The sequence below is a fragment of the Tachysurus fulvidraco genome, chromosome 13 (assembly GCF_022655615.1).
Source record: "Tachysurus fulvidraco isolate hzauxx_2018 chromosome 13, HZAU_PFXX_2.0, whole genome shotgun sequence".
NCBI lineage: Eukaryota > Metazoa > Chordata > Actinopteri > Siluriformes > Bagridae > Tachysurus > Tachysurus fulvidraco.
The window spans coordinates 4,333,955-4,356,584 of NC_062530.1; the positions used below are offsets into that span (position 1 = coordinate 4,333,955).

Sequence of the window (22,630 nt, forward strand, 5' to 3'; positions counted from 1 at the left end):
TCTCTAAGTCTCTAATGTCAGACAGCCTACACAGTCAAATTGCTCAAAAGGTCTGAGTCAGAGCTATCTAATCCAACAGAAGGAAATGGAATCCAATCCAGGTCTGTCAGGAAAATCTGAAGGTAGTTAAGTTTGTATTTAGAGGCTTACCGAGATAGGAAATGTCTGCCAGTGTCCTTGAAATCCACTGGGATCCATTTATCTTTTAGCAAAATGCAAAACTCTCATCAGTCTGAGTCTAGTCATTAGTCCTCTGAAACCCATATTCATCTTCAGTACCTGCTTTATCATGGTTCAGGTCATGATGGATGTGGAGCTAATCCAGAGAACACTAGATGCACACACAGAGAACATCACATGCACACACTCATTAAACCTAGGAGCAATTTAGCTTAGCCAATCCATCTACTAGACAGGAGGAACCCAGAGAACCCAAAGGAAACCTACATGGAAATGGACAACGCTTAAAATTCCCCTACCTTGTGCCACTGTGTCCCTGACTAGGATTAAAGCAATTACTGAAGATGATTTACTACAAAAGCAAACGAAGCTTTCATCAAAAAAAAAAAAAGTAAAGTCTTGTCTTGTCTGGCTGCATATTGCATTTCTGGAAATGGTTATAGTCAGGTCAGAAAATCTCGCTCTTTTCAATATCGCTCAGTTTCTATGATTATGGCTACAACATCAAGGAGATTTATTTATTTATTTATTTTATCAAGGAGTTCACCTCACTACAGACAAAGCTGTCATAGTTTGACCATGTAAATTTGCATTTCATTGTTCAGAAAAGTTAAAGGCAACCTACAATTTTGGCATTAAAGCCACAAATTATGGCAAATCTTCTAAAATGATAAAAATCCGAATATGAATCATTCTCTTTATTACTGCCAAAGAAAGGAAAATTGAGTGGTATATGATTAAAAAGATTGTGCCATGGCTTGAATACTTTTTACTTTTTCTGCTTGCAGGCTAAAGTCTACATTTTTGCACCAGTGCTTCTAAAAAACTGTCCCTATACTTATAGGATCTCTGACAAGACCATAGATCTCTAGACTAAATTTCCACTAATTAGAGTAACATTCCTACTAACGGCAAAATCAAATATCGGTACTGTCCCATAGCGATTTAGATCTCAAACACATCACTTTTTTACACCTGCTGACACAAATATCCATTTGCCACCATGTTTCTGCCAGTCATGTCTCAAAATAAATCTGGCTGTATGAATAAGTTACGATGGTGCCAGTCACCAAACACACAGCCCATCTCCTACAACCTCTCAACTCTAAGCCTTTAGACCTGTTAGTGTGAGACCTAATCCTCAATCACTCTGAGCGATTTCATTACTGCCTGCACCCGAGCTTCATGAGCGCTTCCTCACGGCTCAGCAACACGGCATAAAAGCGAGCGGCGCAAAGCTGAGATTAGGTGCCAAAATTGGGAGCGATCCCAATTGGAATCAGTACGTGTTGTGTTATGAAAACCTCCACAAATCAGAAAAATTGATGCTCCCTGGTGGATTGTCTCCAGGTTGCATTTCTCGAAGAGGCTAATGCATGAGCATGGGTGTGTTTAACGTGTGGTTTATATTCCTAAAATTTCTGTTCCTTTCAGAAAAGCTTTAAAAAATGTAGAATGTCTAGAAAGCCTGAACCAACACAAATATCCTAAAGAGGTCTTGAGTAACCTGATTTATTTTTGCGTAGCAGTAAAATTAATGATTGTTGTAAACAACACCAGAGATGACTTAGGGTATATTTTAAAGTTATATGAGCAGTTTACTGCTTTTTACCTTAACCTGTGGCCACGTCGGAAATCTAGCAAAAAAACAAAAAGTTCCCTTGAAAAAGTCCACGTCCAAAAACATATCCATTTTCTGCATTTTTTTTTCTGCTTTGTAGTTAACATAATGTTTCATTACCTACAAACAACAAGCCAGCTTCAGTTAACTGTTCACTGATCCACTAAAAAGTAGTGACTTTGCCTCCTCACAGCAATATGGGCCATAATCACCTAAATTAATTTGACCTACAGGAAGAAATTCACAATACAGTATCCAGTGTGGCCAGTGATTCGTTATTATATACTGTACACTCTTAGAAAAAATATTCCATCGATGTTCAAAACTAAATGTTTACAATAAAAAGGTTCCATGAAAGATGATAAATATAATGAAACTCCTTAGAACCATTGGCTCTATGAGTCTATGCCTAATGGGCTTCCTTCAAGAGAAAAGGGCTTGAGCTGAGGACCTTGACTTCAACTGGGCTGAAAAATAGCATCAGAAGCCATCTATAAACTACAGAAATCCTTTGCATGGCTTTATAGTAAATGCTCTGTGATTATTACAGATCTAGGAACATTTTTCAGAATTACACCTAGCACTTTTTTAAAATACATGCGGAGATGTGACACTACGTTTTGGCTGTGTACAATTTCATCACCACTAACCATGAATTGTGTGTAGAAGTGACTGATTCATACAGCCTGAGAGGTGTACACTGAGATGAGCCAAGGCCAGAATGACAGCCATGCTTGATTGACAGCTTCAGGCTGGCGCTATTGATGAACTGCAGTCCTTGTCTCTGCTAATGATCAGGTTTCTCGGTTGGGTCAGTCTACCATTTAATCAATCAATCTTATGCACTCTCTTTTCACTGCTTCTCTCTCTCTCTCTCTCTCTCTCTCTCTCTCTCTCTCTCTATCTATCTCTCTCGCGCTCTCTCTCACTCTTTCCAGTCTTTCTAGATTTGACCCTCCACTGCCATCGACCGACAAAGTTAAGCATTAAGCTTTTTCTTTCTTTCTTTCTGAAACAAATAACTCCCCTTTTTGGTCTCAAAAGCCTCCAAAAGCTGTGTCCAATAATGCAATCAATACCTGTCATCCTCAGGATGTTTTTACAAGTGCTCAGAAACAACCATAACTTGCAGTGGAGCTGCCTCAAAAGACCTTCCTGGAACACTTCATCCTGAAGAGCCCACAGGGGTCCTCGTCTACATGTCAGACCTTGGGCTGTCTGTCGCTACACATCACCGCCTCGATGCATCAGTGTCTTGTTGCATTTGTGCCCCTCTCAATGCAAACGTCACTAGCCTTTCAAAAGTTGCCAGATATTCCCAACTTGTTAACTTGACTCAGGTCAGGTTTTCTCAGGTGGTGATACCGTTGTTATTTTTTTCCTCAGGTGGGTACATTATATATTTTTGCCTATTTTTGCTTTTGACTGGCAGATGGTTGACAGCAAATGCTTCTCATCAATATCTGTGTTTTCTCTCAAAGGGGAAATAAATTGTCTCACCTGTCCAGCACAAAAAAATCTTCTGTCAGTAATTCTATCAGTAAGAAGACAGATAAAAAGCAGATCTTTTCATGACCAAAGTTTCCTTGACAGAAACAACAACTAGTAAATTAATTCAGTGACACATTGTGTTTCATGTTTCAATGCACTCCTAGCCTAATATCCTAGCCTATACAGGTTAGCTAAGATCACAGCTCAGAGGCGAGCTGATGGATCTGACTGATTGACTGCTTTGCTAACCCATCACCAGAGTACCAATGTTTCCTGAGGACACATTTTGAATTAGAAGCACTGGATGTAGTGGGAAAACCTTACAAAGTGGATCATGTAATCCAATAAAAAAACAATGACCTAAAAAAATTTTGTTGGTAATATAGTCTAATTAGAAACTAGCAAAATTTAGTGTGCATGCTAGCTAGCTTTGTTTAACTTTTAATTTACTAGCATCAGCAATTTGATATGTAGTCTAGATGACTTTATTATGAGCTAAATAAAAATGTTTGAGTTGAGGGTGAAAGCATTATTTAAAATAATTTATAACAGCGTTTAAAACAAAGGGATGTGGTAGCCTAGTGGTTGAGGTGTCAGACTACTGACTGGAAGGTCATGAGTTTGAATCCCAGGTCCACCAAGCTGCCACTGCTGGGCCCCTGAGCAAGGCCCTTAACCCTCAATTGCTCAGATGTATAAATTAAAATAAACTGTAAGAAACTCCTGATAAGGGTGTCTGCTAAATGACAGAAATGTATATGTAATACCACACTGTATGGCTATTTAGCACTTTAGCTAGCAGACGATTGCTCATTTGGCCAGTTGTATTTATTACTAATTTAATTTTCTGTCAGTTATATGTACAGTATGTTTAGCTAAAGTATTTCCTGTAACAATTTTTGAGTGTGGATGCAATTGGAGATATTTGTGAGCTGAATATTTTCCATCGATTTCTGTTGCATTAAAGTTACTGTGCAGACCTTTTCACAATCCTTTACCTCAATACAATACATTCATCTTTCTTAAATGTGAATGAACCAACTAGCTATGAAAAAAACGTTAAAGCACAATATATACATATATATTGTGCTATATATATTGTGCTATATATATATATATATATATATATATATATATATATATATATATATATATATATATGTGTGTGTGTGTGTGTGTGTATATATATATATACACACACACACACACACACACACATATATATATATATATATATATATATATATATATATATATATATATATATATATATATATATATATATATATATATGAAAACAATTACATGACTAAAGTATTATTAACCAAGCTGAGAAGAAATCTGTATACACCACAGCAATATTGCTAGTGTTAAATTAACGCTTTTTGTGTCCACCTGGGTTTATATGAACACCGCAGGCATTAATCCAGCTCAAGTTCATTTTAATGCTGAAGGTATTGAAATTCAGCACTTATTTTTCCATGCATGCTACATGAAGTAATCTTCTGTAAGTTTTACTGAGTCTCTGAAACCGTTATCCTAGTAATGTCTACATGTAGGCGCCAATGGAAGTTCTATTTTTATATTAAAAGGCAAAACTAAAATTGTTGCTTGCATCAAGCCACTTTAAGAAATCACTCATACACACACCACTCATTTCCAGCATCTGCCGTATGAACCTGGAAGACAAAAGTGAATATTTAGGACACCGTTGAAGACTCCCTGTATCTAGAATTTCTTCTTATATTTCCCCCCCATTACAGAGGACCTGAATCCACTCCAATATTACTACAATACTGTAGAGAAATTCAATAAGGTGTAGGCCAAAAGGTGTATTAATATTTCAAAAGAAAACTATTTTTGGTTTGCTAAATTCTCTTCAACACATTATAATTTTTTGCAAAAATTAAGTGAATAAACAGTGAATAAATACATAGAATCCCATCGATACATATAAGGATCAACAATATGTGATCCTCGATAAAGTGTAGCCTTTCTCTTTTGACTAAAAAGATTGAGTTGAACACAGACAAAAAGTCAGAACGCAGGCTTCAGTGCATAGGTTCCTGCAGAAGAGTCCTTCTGTGTGGTCTGTTTCAAACGCACAAACCAATGAATTGTGGAAAATGGATGGCTGCAAACGTTTATGAACGGAGTATTTCACACCCTCCTATTGGTTAATTAACATAGCATTAAATAGATATTTTTACTTATATATTAATGAATAAAAAATAGAGAATGACAAAGCAAAACAATCAATCTAAATTTCTATTAGGTGGTTACACCTTCATTTTTTTTTTTTTAAATCACAGTAATATTTAGATATCCTAAATTAAGATTAAAACACAGTGTAATATAGATAAACAATGAAATAAAAGTGTCACACAAAAAAAGGATTGTTATTACTCAGTTACAGGTCCACAGGTGAACAGGAGGGTGTGATCTAACCTCACAAATTTGAGGGAAGTTTTGCGCAAAGGGGTTCCAGTTCAGAAGGATGGGCCTCTGAGGATCTGCGGAATGTAAGGGAGGGTGATGTCCCTATGCTGGGGGCATGGTGCCGCGTACTGGGAGAAGTCTGTAAGGGGGAAGCAAAGTGACCCGATATGGAGCTGCACGGTTTAGGCATCAGTGTTGGGGAGGAGTAAGGGGAGATACGGAAGCCAGGCTCAACGGATGATCGTGGGGAGGAGTGAGCCATAACCTGGGCCACCTCTTCACTTAGCAAAGGGTGAGAGCTGGACAACAGTTTCATATCTTCAGCAAAGCGGCCCACCGGCGATTCAGTTCCTGAAGTGTTGCAGCTAGGTAGCTGAATAGGGCAGGAATGCTGGGGTATAAGCAGAGAGCTGTGGGAACCTGAAACACTGGAGGGGTCACTGTAATGGAAAGTTCTTCCAGGACTTTGGACTGTAGGGCTGGGGGCTAGAGGAGTGTAGCAGGGAGAAGCGTTAGCTGAGCCATATTGAGCTAGAGATGCTAATGCTGACCTTTCTAAAGGCAGCTGCGAAGAAAAGGAGGATTGTAGGTTAAAGGATTGTGTGTTTGATGAAGGAGAGCCTTCGAGGGCTGGAGTAACATGTGATAGAGTGGAGGATGGGGAGCCAGTTGTGGGTGTATGGAAGAGGTTTAACGTACTTGAAGTCCTGCCACCCCCACCAGCAAACTGATGAAATGAAGATGGCTGTTTGTTATTTTGTGTTTGCTGACCATGAAGGAAGTGACTCTGGGATTGGCCGAATGATCCAGTTGAAAGAGGGCTAACATTTGAAGATGGTGTGGTCAAAAGCCCACAAGTGGCACCAACTAATGTACCACCAGGAGACCCACTTGCAGTCAATCCACTTAGTGTGTCTGCCACTGCTCCACTCACAGCAATGCTCACTGCACCACCTACTGCCCCAGACAAGGTCCCAGCACCTGTGCTGCCTTGTTGAAGATGAGTGGACAGTGGTGGGGTACTTGGTGGGAAGGGCTGCTTGTGTTTGGGTGGAGGATGGAGCTGTGCAGTACTACACGTGGGAGATGCAGATCTTGAGTAATTGCCAGATGGGAATGCAGAAGCTCGACCAGGCCCAGGATGTGAAACTCCACTTATGCTGCTTCTGGAGGCCGGGTGGTTGCCACTGCCTGACCCAGATGGCACTGTTGAATGATGTGCCCGGAAGGATGCAAGTAAAGGAGTGTCCCCTCCAGTACGAGGCTTTGAAGGAGAGCTCAATGGTGAGTCTCCAGTTGAACCAAGAGCTGTCGATGTGGGTACAACCTGGAACCTGTTTCTTGGTGCTTCCTTTGTTGAACCCAAAGAAGAGGTAGAAGGGCGAAAGAGCGTGGGAGGCAGATGAGGGTGGTGGGTCAAGGCAATAGCAACTGATGTTGTTGCAGCAGCTGCTTGTAAAGGAGCCTGGATGAGTGGGGCCCAAATGACTGGAGTAGGGGATGGTGGTGCAGGGGAACATTGGTTTTGCATTAGGTGTGCACAGTGCGCCATGTCTCGATCATGCTGCACTATCTGTTGGATAATCTCATTCTCCTGATAGTTGAGGACACCAGAGTTTAAGTCATGCTGGACCTTGTGCTGCAATATAGAGTTCTTCTTTCCTAATGGGTAAAAATATAGAACAGTCAAACGACATACCATACAGTTACACATCAAATATGTAGAATCTGATGAAAGACATGATTTTTTATCTTTTTCCTATACCAATTTCTAGGATTCTTCATGCATAAATACACATTTATGCAGGATGACTTACATATAAACCTGGTAAATGATTTATTTGAGATCCTGGGTCAAAGCTCAGCATTAGCTTGCTCACCCATGCTGCTCCTCTTATCCACAAAAAAGCTGAATTATAATAGTGGTTTTTTTGAATAACCTCCAAACAAAGGACATTATTCACCCTCAGGCGGCATGTTGAATATTAAAGAGCTGCTATGATCATGTGTCTTTTTAAATACCTCTTTTATTCTGTTCTTTTACACTGCACTCGCTTTTTCTTGAGTCTCAGCAAGCCTACAGCTTTGGGAATACCCCAGGCTGAGAGGCTGATAACAGTGAAGGGGGCGACCTGTGTGGAAATAGCACAGCCTGGTAGGGGGTGTGATGGCTCCTGCAGGCAGGCCAGTCTGTGTTTGACTAGTTCTTACTGTCGAATGCTAGATAAGGGGGCGAAAGTAATCAGCAAGTAAACATGGCCTCGAATTTGGGCTGATCGCTGATAGGAGAAAGTGAGACACAGGCCATTCAGACACAGGGGTCTTTTCCATCTTTGGTAGTTGCTGGATGATGGATCTAAGTCTCATGGGGCTGGGTGAAGGTTACACACAAAACTTTATCATGCTGAAGAAAGGAGCTACGAATGAAAACACCGTGGTGCATTGCAATGCACTTCATAAACTGCAGTGACCTCTTTCTATTATTTGATATCAGCACATTTTAGTTATTACACTTTAATTAACTAAGCGGAATTTTCATTTGAACGATTTATTTAGAATAATGACAACATTATCAATCAAAGCAGGAATTAGAAATAAAATCAGGTAAGCCATTTTCTGATACCAGGAGATGATAATTGGGATGTTAGTTGAGGGCTAGTCGATGACACAGACTAAACAAAATGCTTTTTTCTTCATATAATCAAACCTTAACCGAGCTTTTAACACTCTAAATAATTAGTGAGTTCTGTAATCTTTGAGTCTTAAGTGAGCCATTGTTAATATTTTGGCAAAAATTAAGCAAATCTAAGATAAAAAACAAAAACTCTGACTGACTAAAACCAAAGACTTATGAAATACAATTTCACTTCTACTTAGAGGTTTGACACATTTAGATAAAAATATCAGAAATTGTTCCAGAAGTAAAAAAAAAAAAAAAGGTTTCTTGGATAGAGGAAGTATAGTTTGAAAACATGTTTAATTGCATTTATACTTTTAGTAATTTATTTCTTAAAAAAAAATATTTGGAATAGGATGGATCTCATTTACTAGATGGAGAAGGTGATGAAGATGAATGCGAAAGCGTAAACTCAGATCATAAACAAGGTCAAAATCAGGAAATACAGAATCAGAGAACAAGGTTTTGTATGAAACCTGTGATGAGGTAAAGAAATATGATGGCATATAAGACAAACTAATCACAGGGTGAATTGGATCAGGTGCACATTGGGTGACAGACTAGTGACAAGACAGAAACACAGGCACAAGCAAAATTAATTTAGAACAAGAACATGACAGAATCATTTGTCAAGCTGTGCTAAGTGAAGGATTTTTCTGATTGAGGATAATATTAGAGTAAAACTATAAAAGCCTTAAACATGTGTCAGTGCCTCAACTATAAATATTTAGGATAATTTACATCTTTTATCAGTTTTTATCCAGTTTAAAAGTAACTATATTATATGATAAAAAGCAAATAAGCAAAAACACATTCAGCTATTTTGTCTCGTAACGAGCCATAGACTTGTGTAGACTGTTTTAGTGGGAAATGATTCAGTATGTTGTTTCTGCTGTAGTGAGTGGGCTGAGTGTCAGTGTTTTTACAGCGAGGGCCATATGGCTCCCTGTGGTGCCAGATAAACGTGGTAGTCTGTGGCAGCGGTAACACAGCCAGACGCTGAAGCTGCTCAGCCTTCAGTCGATTGACTCAATAAGGGCAGCAACTCAAGAAACTGACAGGGAAATTATACTGAACTTTCAGGCATGAAGCAGACAAACAAAACATGCCATGTGCCATATACTATACTATACTACACTGTAGTACACTATACTACACTATACTATACTAGCCTGTATTACACTATACTATACTATACTGTACTGTACTACACTGTAGTACACTATACTACACTACACTATACTACACTACACTATACCACACTACACTATACTATACCACACTACACTACACTACACTACACTATACTATACTATACTACACTACACTATACCACTCTACACTACACTACACTACACTATACTATACTACACTATACTACACTACACTACACTATACTATACTACACTATACTACACTACACTATACTACTTTACACTATACTACACTACACTATACCACTCTACACTATACTACACTACACTATACTACACTACACTATACCACTCTACACTATACTACACTACACTATACTATACTATACTACTCTACACTACACTATACTACACTATACTACTCTATACTACACTACACTTTACTACACTATACTACACTACACTATACTATACTACACTATACTACTCTATACTACACTACACTATACTACACTACACTATACTATACTACTCTACACTATACTACACTATACTACACTACATTATACTACTCTACACTACACTATACTATACTACACTACACTACACTATACTACACTATACTATACTATACTATACTATACTATACTATACTATACTATACTATACTATACTATACTATACTATACTGTGCTACACTATACTACACACTATACCAGTGGTCCCCAACCCCTGAGCCGCGAACCGGTACCAGTCCGTGGACCAAATGGTACCGGACCGCCCAAGGAACATTAATTTATTTCCATTTTATTTACCAGGTGTCTCGGGTTTGTGCGACTTTCCATGGACGAGAGGTTAACCGGGAGCTGAGAGACGTCACCTAAAACCGCACCAATACCGCGCATGCGCAAAATATCATGATATCGGGCCGGGTTTAGGTGACGTCTGGAGCTGAGCGGCTGCAAGCGGCAGTGGCGTTGTAGCTTTGGTGGAGAGAAGGTGTGTATCGCTCTTCTCTCTGTTCACCGGTACTTTCTCATGTTTAACAGTGCTTGGTGTATGTGTATATTGTGTTTGCTCAAATTTAACCCACAAATTAGCAAAAATGAGTACGAAACAGACGTCGTTAGAAAGTTAGAAACTCTGCCGGTGTTCTGGATTAAAGTCATGGCAGAATACCCTGAGATTACCACCACAGCACTTAAATCCCTATTGCCATTTCCGACATGCTATCTGTGTGAAGCGGGGTTTTCTGCAGTGACAGCAAGCAAAACAAACAACGGAATAAACTGGACATAAGCAACACACTTCGGGTGTCATTGTCTCCTATTACCCCAGATGGAACCGTCTCGTTGCAAAGAAACAAGCTCAGGGTTCTCATTGATTTACGTTGTAGTGAGTTAAAAAGGCATGTTTAAATACAATTAAATAAAAATTATTAATTTGAATTTAATTGTATAGCCGCCACCCCACACCCCCAGCGGGCAAACATTGACCGGTCCGCGGCAAAAAAAAGGTTGGGGACCACTGCACTATACTATACTACACTATACTATACTACATTACACTGTACTACACTATACTATACTATGCTATACTATACTATACTATACTATACTATACTATACTATACTATACTAACTATACTACACTACACTACACTACACTACACTACACTATACTACACTACACTACACTACACACTATACCAGTGGTCCCCAACCCCCGGGCCGCGGACCGGTACCAGTCCGTGGACCAAATGGGACCGGACCACCCAAGGAACATTAAATTATTTCCATTTTATTTACTGTGGTGTATTTCTCTCGGGTTTGTGCGACTTTCCATGCCGCCACCCCCCACCCCCAGCGGGCCGTGGTAAAATTATCAAACATTGGCCGGTCCGCGGCAAAAAAAAAGGTTGTGGACCACTACACTACACTATACTATACTACACTACACTACACTATACTAACTACACTACACTACACTATACTACACTACTCTACACTACACTATACTACACTGTACTATACTATACTAACTACACTACACTATAGTCCTGATTTACTGGCAGCTGTCACGTTGAATCAAAAATGACTGTATAAAGTAAAATCTATACCATAAACACTTTTAGTAAGTTGTCTCTCAAAAACATAGGCAAAAACTCTGGCAATACAAAATGACTCATGGAAGAAATGTGCATAATTTAGTTTGACCAACAGTCACTCAATATTTTAGCAGAACACTTTAGCAGGTGCAGCTTGCTAAATCTAGCATCTAACAAAAAAAAGCCGTCTTTAATCCAGGCCCAAAAAAATTGTTCGTTAAAATTTTAAAATTGTAAACACGATATGATTTCAAATTAAATCCTAACTGATCTTTGTGGATGAACATAGAGAGATTTCTGATAGGAAAAACCCATAAAGATGGAATTTGATCTATTCTTGGTTTCTTTAAAAATATGTAAGAGGGATGTAACCAAATAAGAATATATGATTATATCAGACAATGTTGTCTAAATTGATGAAATTATCACATATGAGAGGCCTTGTACGAACGTATGTTACAGAGGAAGTCTTACCTATACGATCGAGGCGGTCCAGAGCTACAGTCTCGAAGGCTCTCCTCATCATAGGATATTCTTCGAGCACTTCGTTGAAGTTATCAACTGACAGGGAGTAGAGACGGCAGTATGTATCCGCTCGGACACTGGCTGTGCGCCTTCCTCTTGTCAGCAAACAGATCTCTGTAAAAAAAAGAAAAAATTGCAGAGTCAGAGTCAGTTTCATCAGGGTTATGCTCATATAATTTTTTTAATGTCCCCTAACATGGCATTTGGCTTTGGCTGGATTATTTCCTCAATTTATGGTTATTATTGAGATAGATTTTTTTTTTCTGAGTGTTTACACAGAACCTTCTGGTTTGGCAACAGATTTATCTCACTCTAGCCTGAGCTCTGCCCTGCTGAATTATTACTGTCACCTGGGTTTCACCTGTGTCTTGTTCTACTGCTATCCAAATCGATGCAGATTTGGCATCAAAACAATTCTGATGGGAGGCCATTAAACTTCTCACAAGGGGGCAAACACTGCCATTTAATTATCTCCAAATATGTGTTTTGCCCACACAGTCTGTCTCATACACAAATGCGAGCACACACACACACACACACATACACACACACACACACACACACAGTTTGTGTACTCACTTTCACACCTTAGAGCCTATTCTCAACACAGCGTCACACATATGAATGACTTCAACATATCAACAGATCATATCCCATAATATTATAACAGTTGATATAGCCAATGTTTATGATTAAACATCTAACAGATTGCAAATACATCTGACATATCAGTGGTGAAGACTGATATGTCTTACAGCTCAGAAGGTTGTGAGTGTGAATCTCAGGACCACCAAGCTGCCACTGCTGGTGCCTTGCTCAAGGGAAGGCAGACATGAGATAAATGTCGCTCTTGATTAAAATGTCTGCCATATGCATAAATGTACATTGTTGCAGAAGATTGTGTTTTTTTCCAAAGTACTTGATACCTACTTCTTATGAAAGTGAAGTAACATACGGCTAAGTAGGGTGACCCATACTTAGAATTTGTTCTCTGCACACACAGCAGTGAACACACACACAGTGAACACACACACAGTGAACACACCTGGAGCATCCCATTTATGCTGCGGCAGGTTTGGTGCCTTGCTCAAGGGCACCTCAGTCGTGGCCGGGCCAAGACTCGAACCCACAACCTTCGGGTTACGAGTCAGACTCTCTATTAGGCCACGATTGCCCAGTATATAGTATAGAGACAGAGCATGAGAACCAATCCTGGTACAGAAGTGATTCTGGGTTGCCCCATGTGATGGTGGCCCTGAATCAGTCATCATTGTGTGTTACCATTTTAATCTGTGTCGCATAGTTTCCTCATTTCCATTTGTTCGGTGTTTTTCTCTCTTCCAGAGAAAGAACTATTTGTTACATTTGACTCCAGCCAGCCTAAATTAAAACTTCTATTAATACTCTTCCTCAAGACAGTAAACTACATGTAAATTGATTTAGATTTATCAACCCAAATCACTAACAGTTTGTATCCTGGCTGCGAAAAGGTGTCAGGTTTCCATTGTCTTACTACAGCTGTGAAGTTTTATGAAGCTGTCATGTGTTCCGGTGAAGGGCAGAAGTCTTCATAGTAGTAAACTAATCCAGTATTCATTAAAAATTCATTTACCTGGTTAGTAAAATGCTAATTATAATTTGTTAATATTCCATTTGCTAGGAAGTTTTCAATTAAAAGTTTTTCTGCCATAATTAAACTTACAGGCTCTTCGGTATGAATGAAAGACATGGCAGGTTTATTGGCTGCCGTTAGGTGTGCCAATACTTTATACCTCAGTGAAAATAGAGGCCATATGTACCTTATGCAACATCATTATGTTTTACCCTAAATAGTGAACATGTACAGTGTAATGATTTGGAAGTTATGTGAAGTAAAAATAAATTTGGCAGCAAAAGAAATGCGATATTAAAGTAAATGTATGTAAGAATTATATACAGTATTTACATCATGCTTGGGTCAGCACCACTGGAGCAAGGAGGGTTAAGGGCCTTGCTAAAGGGCCCAACAAGGGCACAACTTTGCAGAGCTGGGGTTCGAACCTCAATCCTCAACCCAAATATGAGATCTGTATTTATGCCATAGCGCTCTGTCTGGATAACTTTGCAGCCTCATATTACTTATCACAGTGTGTGAGATGATCCTAAAAAAACTTGGCTGAATTCTATAACAGACTGTGTGATTATATGTGTTCTCTATGTCAGTATTAATCCAGCTTTAGACATTTTTAAAAATCCTCCTGAGTGCCAGAAGACTCCTACATGGAAATATTTTTCATGTTAAAACACCTTGCACATACAAAGAGCTACAGTAATAATCAGAACTTTGTATAAAAGAGAAAAAAAAAGAGACTTTACAGTAAATTGTAAATTTTCTATAATCCAATGCTGGAGCATGTAATGCCATTTTCAGAGTGGGGGGGCTGGCAGAACTCATCTGTCATGGCAACTCAAGGAAATTAGGCACCATTTACCATCTGTAATGTTGTACCATGTGGGCTGCTGAAACCTCAGCAAAGCTTGGATCTCTCCACAATTCCCACAATGTTCAGCATGTGGAGGGTCTGTGAGGACCCAGCTGGGATTCAGAGATCGAGTTTTTCCCTTCTCTACATGAGGAGTACCAGGGAGGAGCAGGAGAACCAGCCACTCTGTATTACATGCCCCATCTGGCCACTGAACAACCAATATCCCTGACCCACTTCTGTCTGAGCATGGCGTGTTGTGACAGGGGTCCAATTTGTGCACTCAGATGTGTGTTTATATGTGTGTCTTTTTCAGTGAACCATACATACATGCCTGAGTGTAAATATCAGCATGAGATGAGGTACATATACACATTGGGAATGTAACCAAATCCGAATACATTATTCAGAAAGAACAGGTAATGTTTTCTAAATGGATTACAAATGCAAATGTTTTTGGAGAGCTTACCAGAGAGGACTGAGATCCCGTGGGACTTTCATTCATTTTGTAGTAACTGCATGGTCAGGCTCATGGTGGTTTAAATTCATCTAACACTATGTGTATATTTTGGTTTAATGAACCAACTAGAATTTCTAGAATATATCATGGGAAGTTACAAACAAAATTAATCAATTGAGAAGGATTTAAAAAACTGTGCATATCCTTGAACAATTATGAGCTAAAATTTTAGTAGAACATATTGGAGAGTTTATATATATATAGATATATATATTATGAAATATATATTATTATGAAATATTACATATATATATATATATGAAAAAGAAAAAATATTCTTGTATAAACACAGATACAGATATTTAAAGCCGTTAACAGACACTAATAGCAATAAGTTGATAAGTGATAAGGGACTTGACATACGGCTAAGTATGGTGACCCATACTCAGAATTTGTTCTCTGCGTTTAACCCATCCAAAGTGCAAACACTCACAGCAGTGAACACACACCCGGAGCAGTAATTCCTCTCCACTTGCTTCTCTTTTGTTACCCATCCTGAGGCATCTACAGATTGTGCCAGTGTTCTGCTTCATGAAGATGTCCGACGTTCGAAGAGACCTCGACCACATAAAGACTTAGGATAACAAACTCCTAATCGGTACAAAATAACATTCTGCACACGCTGTATCTCCATCATTGAGAATTTGAAGGCTTCGGCATGGAGGAGTTAGTTTCGAACCTATAATGAACTCTTTATAACAGTTTATAATCACACCCACCCAGTGTCACCCAAATGAGGATGAGAGAAAGAAAGAAAGAAAGAAAGAAAGAAAGAAAGAAAGAAAGAAAGAAAGAAAGAAAGAAAGAAAGAAAGAAAGAAAGAAAGAAAGAAAGAAAGAAAGAAAGAAAGAAAGAAAGAAATTGTTTAGTTAATTAAGAGACTTTTTGCTACAAGATAGATAGATAGATAGATAGATAGATAGATAGATAGATAGATAGATAGATAGATAGATAGATAGATAGATAGATAGATAGATAGATAGATAGATACTGTAGAAAGAAAGAAAGAAAGAAAGAAAGAAAGAAAGAAAGAAAGAAAGAAAGAAAGAAAGAAATTGTTTATTTAAGAGACTTTTTGCTACAAGAAAGAAAGAAAGAAAGAAAGAAAGAAAGAAAGAAAGAAAGAAAGAAAGAAAGAAAGAAATTGTTTATTTAAGAGACTTTTGCTACAAGAAAGAAAGAAAGATAGATAGATAGATAGATAGATAGATAGATAGATAGATAGATAGATAGATAGATAGATAGATAGATAGATAGAAAGAAAGAAAGAAAGAAAGAAAGAAAGAAAGAAAGAAAGAAAGAAAGAAAGAAAATGTTTGTTTAAAAGACTATTTGGTACACTAAAAAGAAAGAAAGAAAGAAAGAAAGAAAGAAAGAAAGAAAGAAGGAAAGAAGGAAAGAAAGAAAGAAAGAAAGAAAGAAAGAAAGAAAGAAAGAAAGAAAGAAAGAAATTGTTTAGTTAATTAAGAGACTTTTTGCTACAAGATAGATAGATAGATAGATAGATAGATAGATAGATAGATAGATAGATAGATAGATAGATAGATAGATAGATAGAAAGAAAGAAAGAAAGAAAGAAAGAAAGAAAGAAAGAAAGAAAGAAAGAAAGAAATTGTTTATTTAAGAGACTTTTGCTACAAGAAAGAAAGAAAGAAAGATAGATAGATAGATAGATAGATAGATAGATAGATAGATAGATAGATAGATAGATAGATAGATAGATAGAAAGAAAGAAAGAAAGAAAGAAAGAAAGAAAGAAAGAAAGAAAGAAAATGTTTGTTTAAAAGACTATTTGGTACACTAAAAAGAAAGAAAGAAAGAAAGAAAGAAAGAAAGAAGGAAAGAAAGAAAGAAAGCAAGCAAGCAAGCAAGCAGAACGAAACAGATTATTTGCTACATAAAAAATAAACTCTAATCTGATCAAAACTTTTCCCATCTAAACTTTTCAAATTTTCCAGCAGTGTTGTACAGTTTCTGTGTCCCTTTTCCCTGACAGTCCCAAACTCTGTTTTCATTTGGCTGTATCAGATCTAGCCCGGAGGTGTAGCTCGGCATTGACACCAGATTTATTCCGTTGTGTTTTTGTAAAGTCACTGTGACCTCTAGTCTCTGCTTGCTTAAACCTCAAACCTCCCACTACAGTACACCTTTCATATTAACATTATGAGCCAGAACCCTTGTGCTTTTCTGACTCAGCTTGGCGTGTGACTCACTAAAGAAAAGAATAAAATCCTGCGTGTAATCCTAAACAGGCTTACAGTGCACTCAGAATCCAAAACTGTCTTATCGGCCAACCTCCTGCTGAGCCTAATAGGCTGTTATGCTTGTCTCCCGCGACAGGAAAGGTAAGTCTGTGTCTGTATATGCTGGTAGTAGTAGTGCTTCTAATGTTTACAACGCTACACGATAGTGTACCCAATGCTATAACCGGTAAAAACAAATCCTGTGAAACGCTACGGATATCTTTCAGAATGGTTTGTTTCATCCTGCTATTTTCGCTCACTGTTTAAAATGTGTTTATTTTATGATGCACAGACGCAGGAGAGGTAGATAGAGGTGTGTGAGGTCAGGACTGGCTAAGCTCACCTGCGCTCAGAGCCTTTCTGTCAGCTCAGATCTGTATCGAGCAGCTCGAGTGAACACACACTAACCTTTCAGAGTGTGTGAGCGCCCTGCGAGCCTAATATAGCCTGACATCACACCATCCATGCATTAACACTCTCTTTTCCAACCTCGTTCTATCGGGATCCACGGCACAAATGCTAGAGGCTAGTGACGTCACACTCCGAGGAAGGAACAGCTGCTGTTCTATAGACGGTACCTTGGTCTATATCACACCTTCTCTCTCTGTAACACACACACACACTCACACACAAGCACACACTGACACACACACACACACGTTCTGGTGGCACAGCTCTCTCTAATGGTCTCTAGTTCGACACAGGTTAACTGCACTTTGTTGAGGGTGACATGGCTGCAATCAGGAGATGACAACACTGATTTGAGAGAACACAGTCGATTCTTATTCCTCTAAGTAAGTCTAAGTAATGTGGACAAAGACACAAACATCACAAAAATGTTACATGATGTTTGTTCTAGATATGCGTTTCTGTATTTGAAGAAAACATGGCTACATAGAAAAAACCTGTGCAGATGTGCAGATTTAAGCCATATTTACAGAAATAAATTGTTCATTTAAAAGGCTACATTTAGAAAGAAAGAAAGAAAGAAAGAAAGAAAGAAAGAAAGAAAGAAAGAAAGAAAGATAAAAACCTCACCCTTCTCTGTACCTGTCCGAGATTTACACAGGTTAAAGTAAGCATTATTCATATGAACCTACATGATGTGGACAATCACTGGGAGAGTTCACCAGCCCTGTTTAACACCTGCCCTCCTCCACACACACAAATTAATTTCATGAGTGACTAATTCCTGTTTGTTATAAATTCCCAATGGTTCCTGCTGCTCTCCCAGAGCTGCACTGCAGCCAGGAAATGCTGAGCGAAAATAGAGACTCCAAAATTGCACCAGCACAACCATTACATGCTACTATATTAATGCAATTAAGAAATAATTACAGATCACAAAGATTAATAGATGGAAAGAGGGGTCATATTTTCACATCTATCTATCTATCTATCTATCTATCTATCTATCTATCTATCTATCTATCTATCTATCTATCTATCTATCCATCCATCCATCCATCCATCCATCCATCCATCCATCCATCCATCCAGGTAACTTTCCTAACATAATTACTATCATGATGGCTTGGACAATTCCCTGTTGGAACACTAGGGGCGTTCTGACAAGGGTTTGTTTTTCTGTCTTGTGCCATGTGCTTTTGTTTATGTTTTGTTTATGTGTTGCCACGCCCAAACCTTAACCTGCTCCCTCCCCCGATCCTGCTATCCTTTAATTTTTAGTCGTTTTTTCCCCCCTATTGTTTTCCTGTGTTTGTTTTGTGATTTTATTAATAAAACCCCTGTCTTTCTTCTGTGCATTCGCCCATGCTGGAGGCACCACTTTAGTGAAAAATACCTTTAGGACTTAAGTCAGTAACTCTTGAGTTTTCAGTAACTGATCTGTGTAGATCAGTAACAAATATATCTATCCTATACTTTTTACATCATAACAAGGGATATAATATATCCCGGGTCAATATGGCTGCCAGTGAGGGAAGTTATAAATTCAGCCTGGATGTGTGGATTACTGTGATTGTGGCATGCTCAGAGATGGATTGCATGACCTCTTTTTGTTGTTATTACAGTATAGATCAGATTCCCACAGAGGAGGTCAGGGAACTCGCACGATGTACATTAACTGTAATTAATGGTGGACCTGTGGGTCACATGCTGCTAAATGCCACAGCCGCTTTACCCATTAACGCAACCTTGCGGCCTGAACCATAATATATATTGACATTGTGTGAACAATGGAATTATTACTGTATGGTGAGAAAATTATAATAAGCACATGAGAAAAGAATTGCTGAGCATTGACCTCATACACTAATGGATACAAATAACACAAAGTGGAATTTACTGTGTATTTAGGTGACTTGGCTCTGATGATCCAAAGTCTAAAAAGAGTACAATACTATATTTTAAGAATTCATTATAAACAAAGTAATATAAAACTGAAACAGCAGCTCTGATTGAACTCAGGGTCCCCTGTGTTTTAAATAGCATCAGAAATGAACGAACGAGTTTAAACTGCTGAGTTTAAAAAAAACATCAGTGACAACCAACAGATTTCAAATCAAAGCTTTTGCGTCTAAAAAGAAGCTTTTTTGAAATTCTTTTCCACTGTTTTGAAAGTTATTAGCTTTCCTAAAATTACATACCTATTGCCAGAGACATTTTTCTCTGACAAAATCTAAATAATGAAATATAAACCCATGTTAAGAAAAACTGAGAAGATCCTAGATGACTAGGAGGCATTAAATTTAGTCAGTTCATGCATTAGATACCTTTACATTCAGTGTAAACTCCGTCTTAAAGTAATGACAAAACCTCAAACACAACAAAAACAAAAAACATAACTCCTAGAAACTACGGAAGGGTCTTTATACACCACATAATAATAATAATAATAATAATAATAATAATAATAATAATAATAATAATAATAATAATAATAATAATAATAATATTGTTGTTGTTGCTGTTATTATTAACTATTGTAATAAGTATTGTTATTGTTATTGTTATTAACAACAGCAATAATAGCAACAACAAATACTTTTTATGTATTTATTTATGAATAATATTGCGTTTATTATTTAATAATAATTAATAACAAATAAGTAGGTATTTAATAATAATAATAATAATAATAATAATAATAATAATAATAATAATAATAATAATAATCAACAACAGGCAGAAAGCTACGATTTGAAAACCACATGTGAGATGAATATCACAATTAAAGTACATTTGATATGGCTATTAAAGTATGTTTTTAATTAATTCTAACTCTAATTAATTAATTAGCTTTTTAAGTACTTTCGGATACTTGTGGCCACGTCAATCAAATGTACTTGATACTTGAGATACTTAACTCATGGTTAGAAAAGCTTCGACTAGAGTCTAGAAGCTGTATGTTTTTTTGTCGTTCCTTTTTTTTTGGTAACACACTTTTTGTGTTATTACCAGCACAACTGAGTAAAGCAGTTATGCCTTGCTGAATGTGTGTAGAGTCAGTGTGTGTACATCCCAGACCGTATGGTGTTGCTGTTCCACTTAAAGCTTCATTACCTCCAAAGTAGGAACCATCTGACAGCTTGGTTTCCTTGTTCCCTTTAGTGAGCACGCTAACGACTCCGTGCTGTATGAAGTACATCTTCTTCCCAATGGTGCCTTCTCGGATGATGTAGTCTCGAGGTTGGAAAACTTCAAAGCGCAGCTTGGTCAGCATCGATGTCACGAAATTCGGATCTGCGTTGGCAAACAGGGGCATCGATGCCACCAGCTTCCGACAGTTGAAGTTGATTATTTCCTGCAAAAGTGAGATAGAGGTTCAAAAGATATCATGTCAATTAAATAAAAAAAATATCCATCCATCCATTTCCTTTACCAATTAACCTAAAAAGGAAACCTGGAGCCTATGACATGGGACTTGTGAGGCAATCTGGACCTACAACACATGCATTTGGACTGTAGAGGAAACCAATGTACCAAGAGGAATCCACTGAAAACTGCAAACTCCATTCACACAGGTTGTTTGAAGGACACACTCCCCCAACCCCAAACATGCTAAACACCACGCCAACAATAGCAGAAGCAGTTGTCTTAGTTTACTGAACAATAGTTTGCATTTCAAAGACACACCATGACCTTAATGATTCTATTATTCTAAGCATGTCAAAAGCATCGTGACAAACTAGATCGCACTATGGTATGGCAACTCCAGAGCATCATTGGATAATGAAAACCGCCCAAACCATCATTGGCACCCAACGTCCTGCCACTGAGTCTCTTCGCCTCAGTAGATGTCTTAATTTTCAAGGATTCCTTTCACCCGAGTCACAAACTGTTCAACCGTCTTCCTTCCAGTAAGAGATACAGGACCATAACAGAGCCGCACAAGAATTAGCAGGTTCAGGACCAGTTTTTTAAAAACTCTTCACTGCCTGTAATCATCTTAGAGTTCTACTCCACACTGAATACAACTGTAAATTCATTGCGTACCATAGTTTACCTCCATTTCTGTATATTATCTGTATATACACTGTATATCATCCTGGTGAACATCTACATAATGCACACATTTGCACAGACATACATAGTTATTATTTTCTTTATACTATCTATCTATCTATCTATCTATCTATCTATCTATCTATCTATCTATCTATCTATCTATCTATCTATCTATCTATCTATCTATCTATCTATCTATCTATCTATCTATCTATCTACCTACCTACCTACCTACCTACCTACCTACCTACCTACCTACAGTACAGACCAAAGGTTTGGACACACCTTCTCATTCAAAGTTTTCTTTATTTTCATGACTATGAAAATTGTAGATTCACACTGAAGGCATCTAAACTATGAATTAACACGTGTGGAATTATATATGTACATAACAAAAAAGTGTGAAACAACTGAAAATATGTCATATTCTAGGTTCTTCTAGGCCACCTTTTGCTTTGATTACTGCTTTGCACACTCTTGGCATTCTCTCGATGAGCTTCAAGAGGTCGTCACCTGAAATGGTCTTCCAACAGTCTTGAAGGAGTTCCCAGAGATGCTTAGCACTTGTTGGCCCTTTTGCCTTCACTCTGCGGTCCAGCTCACCCCAAACCATCTCGATCGGGTTCAGGTCCGGTGACTGTGGAGGCCAGGTCATCTGGTGCAGCACTCCATCACTCTCCTTCATGGTTAAATAGCCCTTACACAGCCTGGAGGTGTGTTTGGGTCATTGTCCTGTTGGAA

The 22,630-nt window shown here is 38.1% G+C and overlaps 1 protein-coding gene across 1 annotated transcript in view; it reads right to left on the reverse strand.

Annotated features, from left to right (window-relative positions):
- Window positions 1–4,656: 4,656 nt before the first annotated feature.
- The window catches only part of hcn4 (hyperpolarization activated cyclic nucleotide-gated potassium channel 4), a 96,228-nt gene continuing 78,254 nt past the window's right edge, over window positions 4,657–22,630 (reverse strand). The window contains exons 7-9 of the mRNA XM_027159254.2: window positions 20,945–21,185; window positions 12,144–12,308; window positions 4,657–7,393 (exon numbers count right to left, since the gene is read on the reverse strand). Of these exons, the coding sequence (XP_027015055.2) occupies window positions 5,742–7,393; window positions 12,144–12,308; window positions 20,945–21,185 (2,058 nt within the window). The 3' untranslated portion in view covers window positions 4,657–5,741. The remainder of the gene's footprint in view (window positions 7,394–12,143; window positions 12,309–20,944; window positions 21,186–22,630) is intronic.